At 62.6% G+C, this 17805-nt stretch overlaps 4 protein-coding genes across 4 annotated transcripts; all 4 read right to left on the bottom strand.

Moving 5' to 3' along the window:
• Nucleotides 1-2201: 2201 nt before the first annotated feature.
• Nucleotides 2202-3383, bottom strand: SMIM24 (small integral membrane protein 24). Its single transcript, XM_064734403.1, is given in 6 exon segments — nt 2202-2379; nt 2489-2527; nt 2642-2759; nt 3135-3209; nt 3212-3283; nt 3286-3383. Coding segments are annotated over 6 exon segments (480 nt in total). The 5' UTR covers nt 3365-3383; the 3' UTR covers nt 2202-2282.
• A 1253-nt stretch (nt 3384-4636) lies between these two features.
• On the bottom strand, nt 4637-5417 carry SMIM44 (small integral membrane protein 44). The gene is made up of 2 exons (XM_064734404.1): nt 4984-5417; nt 4637-4867 (listed from the first exon to the last, which is right to left on the bottom strand). Exons 1-2 carry the CDS (start codon nt 5222-5224, stop codon nt 4647-4649), a joined length of 462 nt encoding a protein of 153 aa, XP_064590474.1. The 5' UTR covers nt 5225-5417; the 3' UTR covers nt 4637-4646.
• A 1692-nt stretch (nt 5418-7109) lies between these two features.
• Nucleotides 7110-10746, bottom strand: DOHH (deoxyhypusine hydroxylase). Its single transcript, XM_064734401.1, has 5 exons — nt 10710-10746; nt 10096-10424; nt 9650-9726; nt 9241-9478; nt 7110-8204 (listed from the first exon to the last, which is right to left on the bottom strand). Exons 2-5 carry the CDS (start codon nt 10367-10369, stop codon nt 7888-7890), a joined length of 906 nt encoding a protein of 301 aa, XP_064590471.1. The 5' UTR covers nt 10370-10424; nt 10710-10746; the 3' UTR covers nt 7110-7887.
• Nucleotides 10747-11758: 1012 nt separating this feature from the next.
• LOC135458713 (uncharacterized) lies at nt 11759-14614 on the bottom strand. Its single transcript, XM_064733979.1, has 2 exons — nt 14219-14614; nt 11759-13069 (listed from the first exon to the last, which is right to left on the bottom strand). Exons 1-2 carry the CDS (start codon nt 14612-14614, stop codon nt 11951-11953), a joined length of 1515 nt encoding a protein of 504 aa, XP_064590049.1. The 3' UTR covers nt 11759-11950.
• Between the last annotated feature and the right edge of the window lie 3191 nt (nt 14615-17805).

Genomic DNA, 17805 nt, shown 5'->3' with positions numbered 1-17805 from the left:
AGGTACTTTAAATCGCAAAGGAATATATATATATATAAAATCTCATACATATATATATATATATGTATATGTATATATATATATATATGTCTTGTTTGGTGGAGTTTGGGCTTTTTCCTTTTTTTTTTTTTAATTTTTTTTTATTTTGGTTTTTGTTTGGTTCTGTTTTTGTTTTGTTTTGGTTGGGTTTTTTTTGTACTCGGAGTTTGGAATTTGCTGCTTTCTGCCCCACCCCGGGTATCCCACCACCGGCTGGGATGGTGCCCCTGGTGATGGGTGCCCCGGGAGAGGCCCGTGGTGACCCTCTGGGTGTGCCTGGGTATCACTGTGGGTGCCCCACCTGGTGCCCATGGGGGTCCCATTGGTGTTCCAGATGATGCCCCTCTGGGTGCCCCTCTGGGTGCCCCAGGTGATGCCCACGGGGGCCTCTCTGGGTGCCCCAGGTGGTGCTCACGGGTGCCCCGCAGGGTGCCTCGAGCCGTACCCGCCATCGCCGCTCCGGGTGCCCCTCTGGGTGCCCCAGGCGATGCCCAGGGGTGCCCGGTCCATGGGTGCCGCTCTGGGTACCGCGTGCCCCGCCGGGCGCCCCGCGCGATGCCCGGGGGCAGCGGGAGGTGGAGCCGGGCTTGGGGGACATCCCACCCCTGGGCAAAGAGCGGCAAAAGGACAGAAACCGCCCCAAAAAGGCGCCGCGGCGGCAGCCGGCCGGACCGCGCCTCTTACCCAAACCAAAAATCCCGCCGCAGTGCCTCCGCGCCGCCGGCTGCCCCGGCCGCCTTTTCGGGGGGTCCCCGCTCCCCCGGGCCGGGGGTGCCCCCTCCCCGCAGTTATATTTTACTCGTTCGCCGGATTCTCGCTTTCGCTTTGCCGCAGCCGATACACACCGCGAGCGCACCAGGGCCGCGGGCCGGGGCCGGGCCCCCCGCGCCCCCCGCGCCCCCCGGCCCCGCATGGACCCCCCGACCCCCGCTCGCCTCCCTGGTGCTTCACGATATTTGATTATACCATTGTACGCAGCCATTACCGATAGCGCCGCTCCTGCCTACATACACTTACTGACCCTGATACGGATTTTGGGGGTTTTTTTTTGGTTTTCTTTTTTGTTTTGTTTCTTTTGTTTTGGTTTTGTTGTTTTTGGTTTTTTTTTTTCCCGTTGTTTTTTTTTTTTTGTTGTTGTTGTTGTTTCCCCCCCCTCCCCTATGCAAAAAAGAGAAAAAAGAGACAAAAAAGAAGAAAAAAACAAAAAAGAAAAAACTGACACACAAAAAAAGATTAAAAAATGAAAACGAAAAAAAAAGACAAAAAAAAAAATGTATAAAAATTAAACAAGCTATGCTTCAACTCCAGCTCGCCTCCGCCCTTCCTTCGCTGCCCCGGGGGAACTGGGGAGCGGTGCCCAAGCGGGGGGACACGGGTGTCCCAGCGGGGGAGGGGGCACGGGGGGCACTGGGGGGAGCAGAGCCCGCCCCGGGGGGGCACCCAGAGGAGGGACCCCCCCATGGCCGCCCTTGGCCCGGCAGAGCAGGGGACGGAGCCGGGAGCCCGCAGGGGACAGGACACGGGTGGGGACAGGACACGGGTGGGGACAGGACACGGGTGGGGACAGGACACGGGTGGGGCAGCCGCGGCTCACGCGGGAGTTCGGAGCTGCCGCCGCCTCCTCTGCCTCAGATTTGGCCACGGGACGTCACCACCTCAAGCGCGTGACGTCACCGCCTAGTGGTGTGACGTCACTGACGTCACCCGTAGATCGGCGTTGGCCGAAGCTGCGCTTCACCCCCGCGGTGCCCACGGTGCCCAAGCACTGCCCAGGACCCCACGCATCCCCTCGGTGCCCACCACTCGCTCCGGGCTGGGCTGGCAGCGATGGGGGCTGGACACCGGCCCCGCCCTGCCCAGGAACCGGCCATTGTCCCCAGCCCGAGTGGCACCCAGGGCTGCGGGACAGCCCCCTCCCCGCGCGGGGACACGACACGCTTGACGCCGGGGTAGGTTGGGGACACATTTAGTGGGCACATTTGGGGATGTCCTCGTGCCCCCGGGCCGGGTCCCCGCCGGGCCAGGGTCGGGGGCACGGGGAGGCCCCGCTGCCGCCGCGCTCCCGTTCAGCTCCCGGGGATCCGCGCCGGGTCTTGGTCCGAGCCGGGCCGGCCGCGGGCGGGAGGTGCCACGGTGGCCGCGGCTGTCGCCGAAACCCGGCGCGGATCCCCGGCCCGCGGACGGGAGGAGGGCGCGGTGCCCATCAGAGGCGCTCCGGAGCGGGCACGGGGATGCGGGGGCAATCAGAGGGCCGTGGCCGCGGGCTTGCTCTGCTCCCTGTCGTCCTTCAGCTCTTCCCAGTCCTCAGCAGCCGGGTTGACGTGGCCGGAGCGCTCCAGCCTGTGGGAGGGAGGGAACGTCGGTCAGCCGGACACTGCACCGGCACCGCCGCCCCGGCCCCGGTGTGGGGGGGTCCCGGTGCTGCCCCGCGGCACCCGGGCTGTGGTACCTGTCAGTCTCCAGGCTCTCCGGGTGGTCGTTCTCCTTCCTGCGAGGGGAGAGAGGCTGAACGGTGCCCGGGGACAGCCCTGCCCCAGCCCATGGCAACTTTCAACGCAGTTGTCCCCTGGCCAGCACCCCCCGCCCCCCACACCAATCCAACCTCTTCTTCCTGATACTCCAGAGCCGGTTAATGAGCAGCACGACGAAGACAACGAAGAGGAAGACGACGACGGCCGTCAGGCCAATGAGCCACGGCTGCAGCACCTTGGGGCCCGTGCCTGCATGGCCAAGGGACAGGCAAGGGAAAAGACAGGGATGGGGACAGCTTCAGGGGAGCTCCATCCTCCAGGGGATGGGACCCCCCATGGGATGGGACATTGGCACACACTCACTGTTCCCCCTCCCCAGTGTCCCTTGGGTACCAAGGAAGGGACCCCCGACACAGCTCACCTGTCCCCAGTGCAGTGGGGAGCACTGGGGCAGCAGGTGGGTGTCTCCAGATCTTCCTGCTCTGCCCCCAAAAGTTGCTGTTGGAGCACTGGGACAGACTGGTCCCACTGGAAAGGTCTCCCAGGAGCTGATCTGATGCTTGAGGGGAGGCCTGGCCACCTCCCCAGGTACCCCAGGGCACAGAGTGGCACGGGGGCACTTACCTGTCTGTCCCTGGGCAGTGGAAGCGAGGACGAGCAGGAGCGACAGGGGCTGCAAGAGCTTCGGCATTTTTGGGCAGAGGCTGGGGAACGTCTGGAGCCTGCTCCTGGAGCTGAGCTTTTGTCACCTGCTGCTATCGTGCCTGCACTCTGCACCCAGGGCAACAGGCGCCTTTATTGGCCCCAAGAGGACAAAGTGGCTGCAAGCACCATGGCAACGTGACTCCTGTCATCCCTGGCAGGTGGTACCACTCCCCTGGCTCAGGCACTGGCACCCCACCACACCCAGCGGCCACCACCTCCGGGAGCAGCGTGGCAAAGGACAGGCGTGTCCTTGTGCCCAGGGCAGGTGGATGGAGGCAGGGACAGACAGGTGTGGGTGGGGGCACAGGTGGAGGGACAGATGGGTGATGGGGTGGAGAAGTGCCCACCCTGCCTGGTTCCCCCTATCCCAGCTGGCAGGGCTGGGGCAGATCCCATGGAGACGGGGCAGCACAGAGGGGTGGGGAATGCCAGGCACCCCAGTCCTCCCCTGGGCACGAGCCAGCTGCCCCCAGACAATCCCAGGTGGGACCCCATCATGTCCTCAGGGAGTGTGTGCCCACAGACTGCCAGGAGTGAAACACTGACAGGGTTAGCTCAGGGACACCATGGCAGGGCGCCCACCCACCAGGGCACAATAAAACTGAGGCAGAGGGCGGCCACCAGCACCCAGGGAGGGACAGTGGACTTTGGCAGGGAAGACACAGAGAAGAACCCTGCTGTGTCCTGTGTCAATTCCTCAAGGGGTTAAGAAGAAGACGGGGGGCACAGGGACCCAACCTCAGCCTGGGTTTAAGTCAGGGGCTGCAGGTCCATAAAACAGCCCCATGCCCAGTGCCCTCTCCCAGAACCCAAGTGAGGCTTCAGGGTGCTTTGTCCCCCAAGACTGGTTTGGGGCCACCTCTGGCAGTGCCAAGGCACTGAGGGGGTGGAGGGGGCACAGCCAGCCTCAGCATCCAGCTGTCCATCCGTCTGTCCCTACCCCTGTGCCCACGCTGACTTGGCCCATTCAGAGGGGTATCCATGTTTCTGTGTGCACCCGTGCCGCCTGCCACCATCAGCTGTGCCCCCACACCGTGGGCTTGCACCCCCAAGCACCCCCTTTATTCACCCATGTGCCCATGGCCGGGGCTAGCATGGCTGTGCCAAGGGGTGCTGTTAGCCCAGGCACAGGTTGGGATGCCCCAGCCCTGCCACCCCCGTGCCGTGCTGGGCCAAGGGGTGAGCAGGGCTTGGACAAGTGGTGTCACACTGCATTGGTGTGACAGCCCAAGGGGTGAGCAGGGCTGGGACAAGTGGTGCCACACTGCATTGGTGTGACAGCCCAAGGGGAGCCCAAGAGCAGCGCCGGGGCTGGCAGGGAGGGGAAGGCTCTGTGCCAGGGTTGGGCAGTGCCTACACCCAGGGCCACGCCGTGACCCGATGGCCAGGCAGGGCTGCAGGGCCCTGCTGGTGACAGGGTGTCCCAGGAGCCTAGAAGAATCTCTTCTTGGGGGGGTCAGCAAAGGAGACGGAGCTGCGGGGAGCGAGCAGCTGCAGCGGGATTGGGGTGTCCGTGCTGGGCAGGATTCCGCTGCCTTCATCCTCCACCTTCTGCTCCACCAGCACCTCATCCTCCTCCAGCCACTCTGCCTCCAGCACGGGGCCTTCGGCCATCTCTGCCTTCTCCTCCGGCTTGGGCCCAAATGCCCAGTCTGCAGGGGCACAGAGGGAGCTGTCAGCAGCCCCAGCCCAGCCGCAGCCCAGCCTCAGCTGGGGGGATCCCCCTGGCCCCAGCCCAAAGCCCGGCCCCGCTGTGGGGAGCACTCACCGGCAAAGTCGTGCACCAGGTCCTTGATGAGGTGCCCCACGATGGCATATGCCACCACCAGCACCAGCGTGGCTGCCATCATCAGGTAGAGCACATAGCGGGGCAGGTGGATGCTGTCCAGGGCAGGGGGCCTGTAGTCCACATACAGCACCCCGTCCTCCTCGGGGGGCGACTGCAGCAAGTGCCGAGGCCCCGGTGCCCCCCCGGTGCCAGGGAGGGGGACACCCCCTGGCAGGGCCATGGCCAGCTACCCCTGCAGCCCCACCCCGAGCCACTGGAGCCTCTGCCACGCAGGGGACTGCAGGGGGGGAGGTGGCATCAGGGTCCACAAGGCTCCTCGGTGCCAGCAGCTCTCAGGGACAGCGGTGTCCCTACAGCTGGTGGCAGTGCCACTCACCCGGCGGCAGAGCTGCGTTGCTGAGGAGCTTAGCACCTGCTAATCCAGGCACAGCCGGGCTGCCTCAGCATGGGAGGTGACCAGGGGGCTCTGATGTGGGCCAGGGTCCCCAAATCCCGCTCCTCTGGGAGCACCACTGGCACCCCTGCCCCTCTGGGAGTGAGGAGTCACGGACAGCTGGAGAACTCCCAAAGACAGGAATGGGGAGGGATGCCCGAGGCCTTTCCTCCCTCCCCTGGGCTGGGTTAAATCCCTCAGCAGGCCCCGGATCCCTGGAGCAGATGGCTGAGATCCCAGAGGACACAGCACCCTTGGAGCCCACGGGAGCAGGGATTTGGGGATGTCACAGCCACGGGAGCTCCCACGGGGCCCCCTCTGCTGTACAGGGGAGCAGCCCATGGCAAGAGGCTGTCACCTTCCCAGGTGGCTGCCACGTGTCACCCCAGCACCCAGTGTCACCCCAGCACCCAGTGTCACCCCTGCACCCAGTGTCACCTCCCCAGGGCAGAGCAGCCTGCAGAGGGGACCGAGTCCATGTTTCCCCCAAAAGCAATTCCCCCCACACCATGAGGGTGCAGGTTTTAGCCCAGACCAGCAGCAGCTTTGAAAAAATCCCAAACCCTCCCAGCAGAGGCTGAAGGTGCTGGTGCAGTTCAGTGCCGAGTAAAGGCTCAAGGCTGAGTCCTGCTCCAGTCCAGCACCTCCAGCTCTGCTGCACCAGGGCATCCCTGCCCAGATCGCAGCCTCAGAAATGCATTTTGTTCATTTTGTCTTAAAAGGCATTGGGAGAGCAGAGACAAATGCTGGCACAGAATGATTGGGAAACAACCCTGCAAGGTGTGAGTGAGTCACTGTGGCAAAGCTGGGGAGCAAAGGTGGGGGCAGCCGAGGCGGGAAGTGGGGACAAAGAGCCTGCCAAGCTCCAGGGTGCTGGAGCCCACGTGCCAGCAAGGGAACAGTGGGAATGATAACGTGGCCTTGGGGAAGGCACCTGTCTATCTCACTGTGCTGGGCATGGATATGACACAGGGACACCCCAAAGTGCCACCTGGGTCCTGCCAGGGGCTATGGAGGGTGAGGGAAGGGGGACAAGCAACCCATAACATCTGCTGACTCCAAACATTGAAAACATCAGATGTTTGTCCTCAGTGCTGGGGAAGGGCAGTCTGGAGCCCCTCACCCTCCACATGGCACACAGGTGACCCTACCCACAGCACTCAGGTACATGTCACTGACTCTTGGCGTGTACAGGTGACCAAAACTGGTCACATCTTGACTAAGAGCCCTTTCCATGGGGTCCTGAACTGGGCCAGAGTGGGCCATGGCCAGGGCTGCCCCTTGGCTGTGGCCCTGAGCACCAGAGCCCTGGGGATGCTGAGCTGGCTTCAGGGACTAAGAGGATTGAGCCTGGGAGTGACTGACAGGGAGCCCTTGGAGAAGGGGAAAAGGGATGCCCAGCAGGATGCCAGGCCCTGCAGGGCAGTGGGACCTACCAGGGCACCTCAGACAGATCATCCTCCTCCATAGGGCTGGGGGTTTCACCTCATGCCATCAGGGACCCCAGGCCCTGTTCCTCCCAATATGGCTGGACTCGATTTTAAAAGTCCTTTCCCATTTCAATGGTTCTATGACTTCACTTTGGCAGCCCCCAGCCTCCTGCCCAGGGCTTGACCCCATGGCAGTGGGGGCACTGCACACCTGGGCACAGGTAAATCACAGCTCGATTCACTCCAGCTTCCTCTGCCAGTGCTTTATTCCCTGCCAAACCCCAAACCCCAGTGCCCAGGCTGGGCTGACTGAGGGATCTGGGTGCCAGCAGCAGCCTCAGCTCTCCTGGCCCTGGTTAAACACAGGGGAAAGCCCAAGCAGGCTCTGCCTCACCCTGCCCACCCTAATGGCAGCGCCCTTCCCTGCAGAAAAAAACCCAGCCATATCTTCCCAACTTTGCCATGAAACAACCCCCATCCTGGGGCAGAGGCTGCCACAGGCTCAGCTCCAGCTTGTCCCAACAGGAGAAGCCAAACCCACAGCGCGGGTGAGGAGGGCCCCAGCTCGGCACCAGCACCGAGAGCAATATCAAAGCATCCCAACACCACAGCCCACAAGAGCGGGTGCCCAAAGCCCATCCTAGCCCCCAGCAAAGCTCAGCTGCGGAGAACGGAGCTGCCGACGGGGCAGCACCAACCCAGGGCAGGCCCAGGCCCTGCAGGGCCGCAGCAGGCTCCGACGTGCCAAGCTGAGCCCATCTGGTCCAAGCCCTGAGCCACGCTGCGGGCGGGCAGCGCCGATCCTGGCAGGGAAAAGGGGCAGATCCAGGAAACAGCAGCTGGCGAGGAGCGCTGGGGAGGCAAGTAGCAGCTCAGCCCGGATTTGGAGGGAAAAGGTGCTTGTAATTGTGCCAGAGAGCAAACCCAGTCCCTCCTGCAGCTCGGCAAGGCACGGATCCGCCGGCGGCAGCAGGAGGGGGTGGCAGGCAGCACACCCAGCTCGCAGCCCCCAGCCCGGGCTCAGGAGGAGGCCTGCAGCTTGCAGAGCCCGTCGGCGTACTGGAACTGGGTGCCATTCTCGTACTCGTACATGTCCAGGGCCACCTGGCAGCTCTCGCGCACCACGCGCTCCTCGTCGGCCGCGAAGGCGCGCAGGGCGCGCAGGCAGCCGGGCCGGGCGATGGAGCCCAGCGCCTCGGCGCACTCGTGCCGCACCATGGCGCTCTCGGCGCGGCTGCACAGCGCTGCCGTCAGCTGGGGCACGCACGCCTCGTCCTGCAGCTGCCCCAGCACGTAGCCGATCTCGTGGCGGAACAGCGCGCTGCCGCAGCGCAGCCCTGCGGGAGGGGGCACAGTGAGCTGGGACACCCCAAAATTCATCAGGGTGCCCCAAAACGCGCCAGGATACCTGGATGGAGCCCCCACCTGAAAGCTGGGGATGCCAAGGGTCACCACCCCAGCCTTGTGTACAGGAAGGGCTGTCCCACCTTGCTCCCTGATCCCAGCCCTGCTCCCTGATCCCGCCCAGCTCCCTGATCCCACCCCGCTCCCTGATCCCACCCAGCTCCCTGATCCCACCCTGCTCCCTGATCCCAGCCTGCTCCCTGATCCCACCCTGCTCCCTGATCCCACCCTGCTCCCTGATCCCACCCTGCTCCCTGATCCCACTTGGCTCCCTGATCCCACCCAGCTCCCTGATCCCACCCTGCTCCCTGATCCCACCCTGCTCCCTGATCCCACCCTGCTCCCTGATCCCACTTGGCTCCCTGATCCCAGCCTGCTCCCTGATCCCAGCCCTGTCCCTGTGCCTCCTTTGATGGCAGCACCCACCCCCAGCAGAGCTGTTGCCCCCTGCCTGCCCAGGTTCTGCCCCACCACGTGATGTTCCAGGCCATGGCAGCATGGCCAGGAACTCCAGCCCTCCAGGACCAAGCAGCTGGAGCAGGAGCTGACAGATCCCACCTTATGGACCTCAACAGGCTCAGATGGCTGGAGAGCCTGACCCACTTCCCTCAGGCTGGGAGTAGGTCCAAACAGTTCCTGGGATGTGGTCTGCCCTTTTCTCACTCAGGGACATTCCCCTCTCCAGAACTATTCCCAAACACCACCAGGCCCTGATATTCCAGGCCAGGAGAGCATGACCCCAAAAACCCCAGACCCCCATCACAGCCAGTGCCCTCCCTCCCTCAGGGAAGGGGGTCTGGAGGGTGGCAAGGGGACTCTGGAACACCAGAGACCACCCAGCACTCTGCAATGTAGCAGGGAACAGCAGCCTTAGACACAAACACGTGAGAGCAGCTCTGCACCCCTGGATTTGGGAAGGGCTCGTCCCAGATTAGCCCGGACAGACCCACAGCAAGGCCAGGCCCTCACCTTCTGCCAGGGCCAGCACAGCAGCCTGGCCCCCCACGTTCCGCAGCGCAAACATGGCCCGGTAGCGCTCAAACAGCTCCTGGGACTCATCCAGGAGGATCTCCCGGAGCTTGGCAACATCTGTCTCCTCTGAGGGGGGAGCAGGATCCACAGAGCGGTACGGGCTGCTGCCTGCCTGCTCCTGGTTGTTCTGCAGCCACTCCAGCCTCCTTACGGCCAGCTGACACGTCTCTGCCACCTGTGGGGACAGGGACACGGCCCTGGCTGCATAACAGCACTGGACAGCGCCAGCAGCAGCCCAGCACGCAGCAGATGTCACTGCCATGTCCTCACCCACCCGGCCAGTGTGGGACCTGCTCCAAGACCAGCGATGCTGATCCCAGAGGAAATGGCCCCAAGGGAAGCTCACCTCGACCACGGGATCCTGGGAATAGCGTTTCAGGACATCCAGCACCTTGGGGTTCCCAATAGCACCCAGGGCTTCACCTGAAAGATGGATCAGGATGTAATCAGAGTGTCTGTGTGAGAAGAACCCTGCTGTGCCCTCTGGCAATGCCTTGCTTTGCTCTAAAGCACAGACACAGGCCAAACTGACCGATCCCAAATGGGGCAAACGTGGGCACAGGCCAGACTGACCAATTCCAAACAGGACAAACACGACAGGAGAAGCCTGGCCAACCTGTCCTGCCAGATGTGGCTAGAGAAGGTGGTGAGGTGTTACGTGACTCAGGGTTTGACATCCAAGCCGGATCAGGCCCCCATGAGGTGCCCTGTACAGTGGGGGAAGCACCCCAAGCCCCACTTGCCAGCCAGCCCCCTCCCCTGCCCCCAGAGCCGCAGGAGCCGCTGCCGTACCTGCCTCGTGCCTGACCATGGGCTCCTGGGCCGTGTCCTCCAGCACGCGGATGAGCACCGGGATGGCGGCCTCGTCCTGCATCTGGCCCAGGCAATAGGCCAGTTCATGCTTCAGCAGCGCCGAGCTGTCCCCAAAGGCGCGGCTGATCCACTCCACGGCCGCGCGGCCGCCCAGGTTGCGCAGGGTGAAGAGGGCCCGGAAGCGGGCGGGCAGCGGCTGCGCCGCGTCCACCAGCGTGCGGCCGATGGCCTCCACCTCCTGCTCCGTCACCATGGCGCGGGCGGCTCCGGGCACGCTCGGGGCTCCGGGGGGCTCCTCGGTCACACTCCTGCGTCCGGGAAAGGGAGTCAAGGTGCGCCCTCAGCTGCCAGCGGGGGCAGGGCGGGCGGGAAGGGCCGCGGCCCGGCCTGTGCCGGAGAACCGGACCCGGGGCTGACCCCAGAGCGCGTGTCCTCGGACACTCGGTTTCACCGGATATCCGAGGCGGACACAGACCGCCTGCCGCGACAGACGGAGCCGCCGAGCCAGCGGGAGCGGGACCCGAGAGGAGCGGCCGGGCCGGGGGATCCCGGGGGGTTCGGGGAGGGCCCGGCGGTACCGGCACCGCACTCACCGCGCGCCGCCATCTTGCTGCTCCACCACGTGACCGCCCGGCGGCAGCGCCTGCGCAGTACGCACGGGCGGGGCCGGCCGCGAGGGGGCGCTGCGGCCCCTCCGGCTGAGGGCGCTGCGACCGCCAGGGGGCGCTGCGGGAGGGGCAGGGCGCTGCCGCCATGGCCGGGCCCGGTCACGGAGCGCGGAGCCGGGCGGGGCCGCGGAACGGAGCCACAGACACTCCGGAGAGGGGCCGGGGCTGCCAGGCTGGGCAAGGCCCACCCTGAGAGGGGCCGAGGCTGCCAGGCTGGACAAACCCCTCCAGAGAGGGGCTGAGGATGCCAGATTGGGCAAGGCCCACCCTGAGAGGGGCTACAGTGTTCCAAGGAGGGCAGAATTCCTCTGGTGAGGGGCAGGGGGTGCTAGGCTGGACAAACCCCTCTGGAGAGGGGCCAGGGGTGCCAGGCTGGGCAAGGCCCACCCTGAGGGGGCCTGGGGGTGTTCCAGGCAGGGAGAAATCCCACCAGCGAGGGTTCAGGCAGTGCCAGGCTGGGCAAACCCCACCTTGAGAGGGACCTGGGGTGCGAGACTGGACAAAATCCCTCAGGAGAGGGGTCAGGGATGCCAGGCTGGGCAAAATCCCACTGGAGAAGAACCAGGGGTGCCAGGCTGGGCACACCTCTCCAGAGAGGGGTCAGGGTGTTCCAGGCTGGGTGAACCTGTCTGGAGAGAATCCAGGTGTGCCAGGCTGAGCAAAACCCCTCTGGAGAGGGGCTGGGGGGTGCTAGGCTGGACAAACCCTCAGGGCAGCACATCCCTGAGTTTGTGAATGCAGTGTAATTCCAGGCTGGTGTCAGCCCTTGCAAGCCACTGCTCCGCCTCTTCCTTCCCTCTCCTTCCTATGTGTGTTTACACAGCAAGTTTCAAACCTCCAAAGAAGTTTTGCCTTATTTCAAGGCTCCTGCTGATTTTGAGACAGAGGAAAGGGAGACCCCAGCAGCCGCCCCCTCCCAGCCCTAATCCCCACTGTACTCCCGCAGCACACAACACACCACCAAACAGTTTAGATCCTGGGAGAGAGAATGGGCACAAAATACATTCCACTGCCTGAAACCTGCACAGCGAACCCAGCACGAGCGTGACACAGCCGCCCCTCCCCACCCTGGGCCCGCCTGGTACAGCTGGAAGCACTGGGCCAGTTTGCCAGAGTCCACAGTGAGTCTGCAAGCAGGGATGTGCAGGGCAGCTGCTCCTGGGCCATCAGCCCTCCCCGCAGCTCTCGAAGTACTGGCACATCAGCTCACGCACTTGCTCGGCCCGGTTGTCCTCCATGGCGGCCGGCGCGGGCTGGCAGGGCTTGGGCAGCTCGGTGGGCTCGGCGCCCTCCAGCCACTCCTCGTTGAAGGGGTTGTCGTGGGCCTCGCAGACGTTGTGCAGGATGCAGCAGGCGAGGACCAGGGTGGGCAGCAGCTCCAGGCTGCAGTCGTCGCACTTGAGGAGGATCTGCCAGCGCGCCTTGAGGCGCAGGAAGGCATTCTCGATCACGCTGTGGGCCCGCTTCAGGCGGTAGTTGAACTGCAGCTGGCGCTGGGTCAGGTTCTCGTCCTCCTGGTAGGGCTTGAGGATCCAGTCCTGCAGGGGGTACGTGGCATCGCCCAGCAGCACGTACTTCTGTGCCTTCCCCATGAAATGCTTAGGAGGGTTGGGGCACAGCCGGCCCTCCTTGGCCAGCACCCACAGGCTGGAGCTCTCCAGGACCGCGCTGTTCTCCATGCTGCCCGGGAAGGCGGTGGAGACGTCCCAGAACTGGCCCAGCCCGTCCACGGTGGCCTGAGTGAGGATGGAGTGCCAGCCCTGGCCGTTGCAGTAGTCGGCGGTGAGGCGCAGGGGCGGGTGGATGGGGATGTGCAGGCTGTCCAGCGCCCCGATGCAGTGCGGGAAGCCCCAGCGCGTGCAGAAGATGCGCGCCATGTTCTCCAGCTCCTTCTCGTCGGGCAGCCGCAGGTAAAGCGGCTTCAGCAGCAAGACCACGGCGTAGCTCACCTCCCGGACACAGCTCTGCACCGTGGAGGGCCCCACGCCGAAGAGCGGGCTCAGGGTCTGGTACTCCACGTTGGTGGCCAAGTGCCACAGGGCCACGGCCACCCTCTTCTCCAGCGGCAGGGCGGGGTGGAAGTGCGCGCTGTGCGGAGCCAGCCCAGGCCGCAGCTGGTTGCAGATGTAGAAAAAAGTCTCCTTAGACATCCGAAACTTCTCCAGCCAGTCCTGGGGCCCAAACTCCTTCAGGACCACCTGCTCCCACCAGTCCGTGCTCCTGAGGCTGGGCCAGGCGCGGGGGTAGAAGCAGCAGCTGGTTCTCCTCCGGTGAGCGATGAGGAGCTGCAGTGCAGGGGGGAGACAGCAGTGTGAGACAGCACTTCCCTGCACCTCACTGGGACCCCCTTCTGAAGAGACCACCCCGCTCAAGAGACTTGCTCAAGGCAGGAGGATGGCCAGTGCCAAGTGGCCAGTGGTCCCAACTGGTCTAACACCAGTCAAATCTTCCTGTTCCTGGGAAACCTCACTGCAAACCCACCAGGCAGTAGGTGTGACTCCAGACAAGATGCTCAGGTGTTGCAGATGGAGCTTTCTGGCAAAGCCCTTTTTTGGGGTAGCCATTCCCTCTGGGGGTTTGTATTTTAATGAGCATTGCTGAATTTCCAGCAGCCGAGGGAACTGTGGGGTAAGTCCCAATTTGGAAGGGGGAGAGAGCATCCCTCAAAGGTAGGAATCATGATTTGAAAGGGGAAGCTCCTGGCCCTTCCACAGGAATTGTTTTTCTGTTATTAAATTCTACAATGCAACTTTAAACTAAAAAGAGGCTTTAGTCACCTTCTTCAGCCACTGCCCAGGCCAGCAGGTTCCTCATGTTTCCCCTCAGCTTGTCCTTGCAGCCAGGGATCCCTTGTATCTCCCAATGCATCCCTCACCTTTGATGTCACCCCCATGTCTGCAGCATTCAGCATCCTTTGTGTCCAGGATCACATTCCATGTCTCTCAAGTCCCATCCTTTGTGTCCCTGTTTTTGTGTCCCACAGAACTCCCATGTTCCTCATCCTTTGTGATCTCTGTGTCCATGTGTCCTTCCTGTCCCACATCCCGTGTTTTGGGTCTCACATGTCCCCCACCCTCTATGTCCCCCTTGTGACTTCCCCATGCTTCCTATCCTTTCCACCACTGTCCTTTGCATCCTTCTCCCCCCATCAATGTTTTGTGCTCCCGTGTACCCCGCGCCCCAAATCCCCCATGTCCATGTGTTCCGTGTCCCCATCCTGTGTCCCCGGGATCTGTCCCGCATCCCCCCATCCTCCGTGTCGCCGTGACTTCCGCTCGTCTCCCGTGTCCCCCACCCTTTGTGTCCCCGTGATTTCAGTGACCCTCCATCCTTTGTGTCCCCGCGATCCCCACGTATCCCCGCACCCTCCGTCCCCCGTGACCCCGTCCCCGCCTGCGGTTGTCCCCAGGTCCCGGCGGCCCCGCCCCGGTCACCGTCATGAGCCGCTTCTGCCGCTGGCTGTAGTAGTGCCGGAGCCAGGCTCGCCGCTGCGGCCCGTCCCAGCCCCCGCCGCCGCCGCCGCTGCCGCCGCCGCTCCCGGTGCCGGTGCCGTTCCCGGCCATGGCCCCGGCGCGCCGCCGCCGCCGCCGCGCCAGCGCGCACAGGAGCACCAGCAGCCGCTCCCGCATTTTCAAATCGGGAGCCGGGGCCGCCCTGGAAGTGATCGGCGGCAGGGTCACGGTGGCACCGGGGGGCGGGACGGGGTGGTGCCGGTGCCGCTCCGCTCCGCGCGGCACGGCTCTGCACGGCGGCGTACCGCTAGCCCCATCCTTGCCTGCGGTAGGGACATGTCCATCCCCACCGCACCGCACCGTGCTGCCCATCCCCATCCGCATCCCCACAGCACCATCAACCCCATCCTACAGCATCACCATCCCCATCCCCATCCCCACGGCATCACCATCCCTATCTCTATCCCCATCATCCTCATCCCCACAGCACCATCGTCCCCATTCCCATCCAGACAGCACTACCATCCCCACAGCACCACCATCCTCATCCCCACAGCACCACTATCCCTATTCCTATCCCCATCCCACAGCACCACCATCCCCATCCCCACAGCACCACTATCCCTATTCCTATCCCCATCCCCATCCCACAGCACCATCATCCCCATCCCCACAGCCCCACCATCCCTATCCCTATCCCCATCATCCCCATCCCATAGCCTCCCCATCCCTACAGCATCACCATCCCCATCCTCACACCACCATCATCCCCATCCCCATCCCACAGCATCACCATCCCTATCTCCATCTCCATCATCCCATCCCCACAACACCACTATCCCCATTCCCATCCCCACAGCACCATCATCCCCACAGCATCCCTATCCCTATCTCCATCTCCATCATCCCATCCCCACAGCACCATCATCCCCACAGCATCACCATCCCTATCCCTATCCCTACCCCTATCCCTATCACTATCCCTATCCCTATCCCTATCCCTATCCCTACCCCTATCCCTATCACTATCCCTATCCCTATCCCCATCCCCATCTCCATCCCCACAGCACCATTATCACCATTCCCATCCCCACAGCACCAACATCCCCATCCTCGTTCCCGCCACTCCGCACATCAGCTCTGCCATCTCCATCCCCACCACCATCACCACCTCTCACCAAACCACACCATCCCACCATCCCCACCCTCACCACCATCCCCATCCCACTCCATTCCCTTCCCGCCTCCAGGCTGGGCTGGAAAAGGCTCACTTGGGCTCAGCTGCGGCAAGGACCGGCACTACAGAAACAAGGAAAACCACAACAACAAAATCCCAAATCTGCCTTAGATTTGCAGGAAGGCTAGAAAAGGCTGGAAAAGACTGGAAAAAGCTCAGTGGGTTCAGCTTGGGCAAGGACTGGCACCAGAATGGCAAAAGGCCCAAGCACAGACAGGCAGTGCCAGTGCCCTGCTGGTGCCCGGTGAAAGGAATAATATGAATGTGTCTTTACAAACAGACTGTGTGAATCTGCTTGTAGATAGGGCCAGGGACTTGTAGATAAGGAAGTAACTGGAGAAACCATCAGTTTCAGAAAGTGTTACTAATTCACAAGGACTGCTGCTCAGCCAAGGTCCTGCTAAACCCCTGAACTTGGAGAAGAAGAACAAAGACAATAGAATGAATATCATATGTTAAACAAAGGGGGGGATGCATATTAGAAGGGGACATACAGTAGGAAATTCAGGAAGTTTGAAGTTTCTCCACCTCAGCCAGTGGAGAAAGGGAGAGGCTGATGTGGCCATGACAATTAGGATAAAAAGGAGGCTGCATCCCCCAACAATCTGAGAGGCCCCATGGGAAATGCCCCATGGTCTCTCCCTTTGTTTATGAATAAAGTTACAGGACTCCTCTGTCTCCTTTTTGGACATAAACCTCTGGTATCTTTAATTTTTCTGTACACCTGGGAGTAATGCCAGGGCCTGGATGGTATCCCGAAAGTGGTGCCTACTCTCCCAACATCTGTTGGGTTTCCAGACTGCCATGGCAGGGCAGATCCCACAGATCTCCTGAGGCAATGGACAATGTGGGGGTGCTGCAGGGAAGTTTCTGGGTTCCTCACGGCCCAAGCCCAGGATCTGCTAGAGGGAATCATCTTCAGTTCTGGAGGCACTTTGAGCACCACAAGATCAGAAGGATCCAAAGGATCCATTACCCCTAAAAATGTTGGAGAGTGCCCAGAGAAGGGACACGGAGCTGGGGAAGGGCTGAGGAGCAGCTGAGGGCACTTGGCTGGTTCAGCTGCAGCCCAGGAGACTGAGGGGAGGCTCCTCGGGGGCTGCAGCTCCTCCCCAGGGCAGGCACAGGGGCAGGGGCTGAGCTCTGCTCTGGCACAGGGACAGGAGCCCAGCAAGGGCTGCAGCTGTGCCAGGCCTTGGCATGGAGCTCAGGGCAAGGTTCTGCCCCCCGAGGCTGCTGGGCACTGCCCAGGCTGCCCAGGGAATGGTGCCAAGGCTGCCAGAGCTGCAGGAGCTCCCAGGGCTGCTCAGGGTGGGGGTGTTGGGGTGGCTGGGCAGGGACAGGGGCTGCACTGGTGATCCCTGAGCATCCCTCCTTGCTCAGGATATTCTAGGAATGATTCTGTTTCCTTCTCAGGACTGCAGCTATCAGGTGTTGTTGAAAATAACATACAAGGGAGCCTTAATGAGAGACTTGATTATTATGGGAGGCTGAGCTTCATGATTGATAACCCAGGAGTCCAAGGTTAATATCAGGGATTGCATGCAGCTCACTGCATTGCTGCAGTAGGGCCAGAATGGGTGGCTGTGCTGTGCAGGGTAACAGTGAGGTGGTCACTGGTGTCACCAGAGCAGTCTGGGGGGAGGCACCCTCTGCCCCCCACAGGCACCCCGGGCCCCCTCTGTGGGCATGGGCAGGAACTGGGGGGTTCCAGCTGCTCTGAGAAGGGCACAGGGCCGAGAGTCCTCCTGCAGCACCTGCCCCAGCTCCTCCCAGGCCATGTGGGGCTGAGCAGCCACCCCTGCCCCAGTGCCCTCCCAGGAGGGGCTGGACACACAGCTGGCTTCCCCCACTCACCCCACACCTCTCTGGGAAGGGCAATGGGGACCAGAGAGCAGGAATGGGGGAGGCACGGCCACTCTGTGGGGTCCTGGGGGGGTCCTACACTGAGTCATAGACAATCTCTGGGGGGGCACAGGAATCCCACACCCTTTGGAGGGACCAGGAACAACCCCCAGAACCCAAGAGACTCCTTAAGGATCCAAGACCCTTCTCCAGAGACCCAAGAACCCCTGCAGGGACCAAGAAACTCCCACTAAGGAGCCCCCCAAAGACCCAAGCACCCCGTTAAGGACTCAGGGAGCCCCTCAGGGACACGGTGACTCCCTTCCCGGGATCCAGACGCGCTCCTAAGAGCCCCTCCAGGACCAAGAGAATTCCCTCAAGCACCCAAGAACCCACACACACACAAACACACACCCAGCGACCGAAGGAACCCTCCAAGGCCCAAGAGCTGCCCCCAAGGGCCTCCTTAAGGACTCCAAGGGCCCCT

The sequence above is a fragment of the Zonotrichia leucophrys genome, chromosome 28 (assembly GCF_028769735.1).
Source record: "Zonotrichia leucophrys gambelii isolate GWCS_2022_RI chromosome 28, RI_Zleu_2.0, whole genome shotgun sequence".
Classification (NCBI taxonomy): domain Eukaryota; kingdom Metazoa; phylum Chordata; class Aves; order Passeriformes; family Passerellidae; genus Zonotrichia; species Zonotrichia leucophrys.
The sequence above is the reverse complement of the archived record's forward strand: the minus strand, read 5'-3'. Positions and strand labels throughout refer to the sequence as shown.